The 3,305-nt window shown below is 56.7% G+C and overlaps 1 protein-coding gene across 1 annotated transcript in view; it reads left to right on the top strand.

The window, feature by feature from the left end:
* MTG1 (mitochondrial ribosome associated GTPase 1) overlaps positions 1–3,305 on the top strand; it is a 14,987-nt gene that overhangs the window by 11,098 nt on the left and 584 nt on the right. Inside the window, exon 10 of the mRNA XM_007451991.1 lies at positions 3,096–3,208. Within this exon, the coding sequence (XP_007452053.1) occupies positions 3,096–3,208 (113 nt within the window). The remainder of the gene's footprint in view (positions 1–3,095; positions 3,209–3,305) is intronic.

Here is a 3,305-nt window from a genome sequence, read left to right as displayed (position 1 = left end):
CCCGTATCCCCTGCATCGGCAGGCGGACTCTCAACCACTGCGCCACCAGGGAGGCCCTGTTCTCTTTCTTCTTGATTGCTGTTGGTTGATTGCTGTTCGGTCCCTGTCCCTTCCTTGTTTCCATGTTCCTGACTCTTTTCCTGTTTGTGCTCCCCGTGGGGAGACGGGCTCTCCCACCACTGCCTGGGCTGCTCTCTTCCCCGCCGTCCTGGCAGCAGCCACTTCATGAGTTTCCAGGCTCCGTTGTCGGGGGTAGAAAGCTTCAGGAGGTCACTGGGTTCTCCCGGTGGTTTGAGGACGTGACCCCCTTTATCCTTCAGGAGAGTCTCTGTGTGCTCACCTTTCCTGTCGCTGTACTTTGAGCTTGTGCGTCTTTACTTTTAAAATGTGTTTATCGGCTGCTTGTAGTTGGGCCTTGCTTTGTACCCAGTCTGACCATTTCTGCTTTTATTTTAGGTATTTAGACCATTTACAGCTGACGTGATCACTGATGTTAGGTTTACATCTGTCATCTTGCCATCTGTCCCAACTATTCTTTGTCCTTTTTCCCCCCCCCCCCTCTCTCTGGCCTTTTTTATGATTCCCCTTTGTCAGCTTGTTACCTGTAACTTTGGAGGAGGCAGCTTTAGGGTTTGTAGAACATTTTTCGGGGGTGTTAATGCCGAGTGTGGTGTGAGGGCCTTTCCACTCTCCTCACCCTCACCTCTGGGCCTGTTTTGTCACACGTTTTGCTTTTATGTAGCAGACATGCTGCCGAGCTTTGTTTACACACAGATGTAAAGTGAAGACGCAATCTCGGCAGTTTCCTCTGAGCCTCGCCAGTCGCGGCTCCTTGTCTGTGTGTGGACCTGCCCTCCCTCTGGGGCCATCTTCCTGTCCGAGGGTTTCCTGTGACGCTCGTGGTGGTGCAGGTGCTGTTTGTCCGGAGTCGTGTTCATTTCACCTCAGTGTTTGAAGGGCGTTTGCCCTGCGTGTAGAACTCTAGATGGACGGATTTCCTCAGTCCCGCAGAGCGGCTGTTGTTTCTGATGAGAAATCTGCTGTCTGTCTGTCTTTGTTCTCTGTATACGTGACCCTCTGGCTGCTGTTAAGATTTCTCTTTATCTAGTTTTTGAGCAAATTTATGACGCTGGGCCTTGGTGTGGTTTCCTTCATGTTTCCTGTGCTTTTAGTTCCTCGAGTTCTTGCATGTGTGGTTGTGTAGTTTGTATCACATTCGGGTGGTTTCTGGCCAGTCCTCTTCTCTCCCAGGACTCCACTACCCAGGCACTGGCCGCAGGTGCCGCCGGCTCAGCAGTGCTGGCTCTCCAGTTCCCTCACCCTCTCTTCTGCAGAATCTGATCCGCTTTAATCCCCTGAGTGTGTGTTTCTTAGTGCTTTCCTCTAGATACGCGATTTGGATCATTTTTTTTTTTTACTATCTTCTGTGTGTTTTCTTAACTTTGTAACCACAGGGAACGCAGTTCTAATAACTGATTCAGTGTCTGGGAATTCTAACATCTGGGGCAGTTTCAGGTAATGGGTTTTCTCCTTGTTAATGGCTCTGTTTTCCTGCTGTGTGTGCCTGACAGCTTTTGATGGGGGGCAGGCACGTGAATCGGACCTTTCTGGTGACAGGTGTCTTTATATTCCTGTCCTGGGACCGTTATTTGGAAACACTTTGGTCCTTTTGGGCTTTCCTTTTACGGTTTGTCAGGTGGGCCTGGAACAGTTCCCAGGGCACCCCGCCCCTTCCCCAGCCTGTGGATCTTGGGTTCCGTCTGTCCCGGCTGCTCCCCTCCTGCCTCCTGGGTGGCTCTTCCTGGCCTCTGGCCTTGGGAAACTTGCTCTGCTGACCATCTGAGGGTGGCTGTCTGCCAGTTTCCCGAGCCCTCTCCCTGGGCAGCTCTGCCCTGTCTGACTCGCCTGCAGCCGGCAGCTGCCCTGGTCCCCAGCGCCGTCTCTCCACTCCGGGCTCCCCGGGGCCCCTTCCTGCACTCCTCCTTCCAGTGACTACACTCTTCGTGGCCTGACGTCTGGGCCTTGAAAACCACTGTGTGAAGTTTGGGTTGTTTCTTCCTTTTTTGTTACTCCAGGTGGCGAGTAGACCCAGTCCCTGTTAGCCCATTTGCATGGAAGTGGGATTTGACATATGTGGTTGTTTTTGGTTTTTGGTTTTTTTTGGCTGCACGTGGCTAAGCATGTGGGGATCTTGGTTCCCCAGTCAGGGATTGAACCCGTGCCCCCTGCACTGGAAGCACGGAGTCTTAACCACTGGACCGCCAGGGAAGTCCTGGAAGTAGAATTTGAAATGTCATGTATTGCTTGATGTTCGAGGCATTCAGTTTGGACCTCCGCTGTCCTTGGTGTTTCTGGGAAGCGTGACAGCCGACTCCCTGCGGGTGGCAGGTCTTGGGCATGCGTGGGTGGGAGTCTTCCTTGCCTTCGATCTCTTGTGGACAGAGGGGCCTGCGCAGCTGCTGCTCTGGGAAGTTTGATTTTGGACGCGCATTCCTCGGGGTTGTCGTTCCAAGACCAGCTCCGATGCTCACATGGGGTCCAGGCGTGAGGCCTGAGGCCCGTCCGGCCTCCCCCACTCTGCAGCTGCGGTTCACATCGCAGCCCTGCCTGCCCAGCGGGCGGTGAGGGGGAGGGGCCAGCGCAGGTGCTGGTCCAGGGGTCCTGGCCCCAGGGCTCAGGGAGTCACGTGTCCATGGAAGACGCTGGTCTCCTTTGGCCTCTCAGCCTCTGATGTGCTGCACCCGTCCCGTGCTGGCTCTTCCCCCCAGGCCCAGAGCACAAGTCAGTGGGGAAAACTGCCGTCCGTCTCCGGCCAGCTGCCTGGAGGCACCAGTGCAGCCTCGGCAGCAAATTGAGTGTGTGCCAGTGGCCGGGCTGCCATCGTGGGAGGCCAGCTCAGGGCCAGGGGATGACACCGCTGGGAGCAGCAGCTTTTCTGGCCGCCGCCCCAGGGCCCCGGTGGGGGAGCAGGTCTCAGGCAGCTGGTCGTGGCCACGTGGAAGGCAGGTGTCGGTGAGGCCCCAAGGTCCACGTGGCGGTCACCCGCACCCATGAGGGGTCATTGGTGGAGCTGCTGACCATCGCCCTGTGTGCAGGTACGTGCAGCACTACAGCCTGGGTGAGGCCTGCGACGACATCGCCAGCGTGCTAAAGCATGTGGCCGTGAAGCTGAGGAAGACCCAGAAGGTGAAGGTGCTGACGGGCACTGGTGAGACCTGGCGGCCCCAGGCTGGGCTCGGGGGGGGTGGGGGGGGTGGTGGAGCTTCTGGGGGAGGGGCTCGGGGCAGGGTGGGCGGGGCAGGGGG

Source organism: Lipotes vexillifer, unplaced genomic scaffold (genome assembly GCF_000442215.2).
Source record: "Lipotes vexillifer unplaced genomic scaffold, Lipotes_vexillifer_v1.1 scaffold1117, whole genome shotgun sequence".
Classification (NCBI taxonomy): Eukaryota; Metazoa; Chordata; class Mammalia; order Artiodactyla; family Lipotidae; genus Lipotes; species Lipotes vexillifer.
The sequence above is the reverse complement of the archived record's forward strand: the minus strand, read 5'-3'. Positions and strand labels throughout refer to the sequence as shown.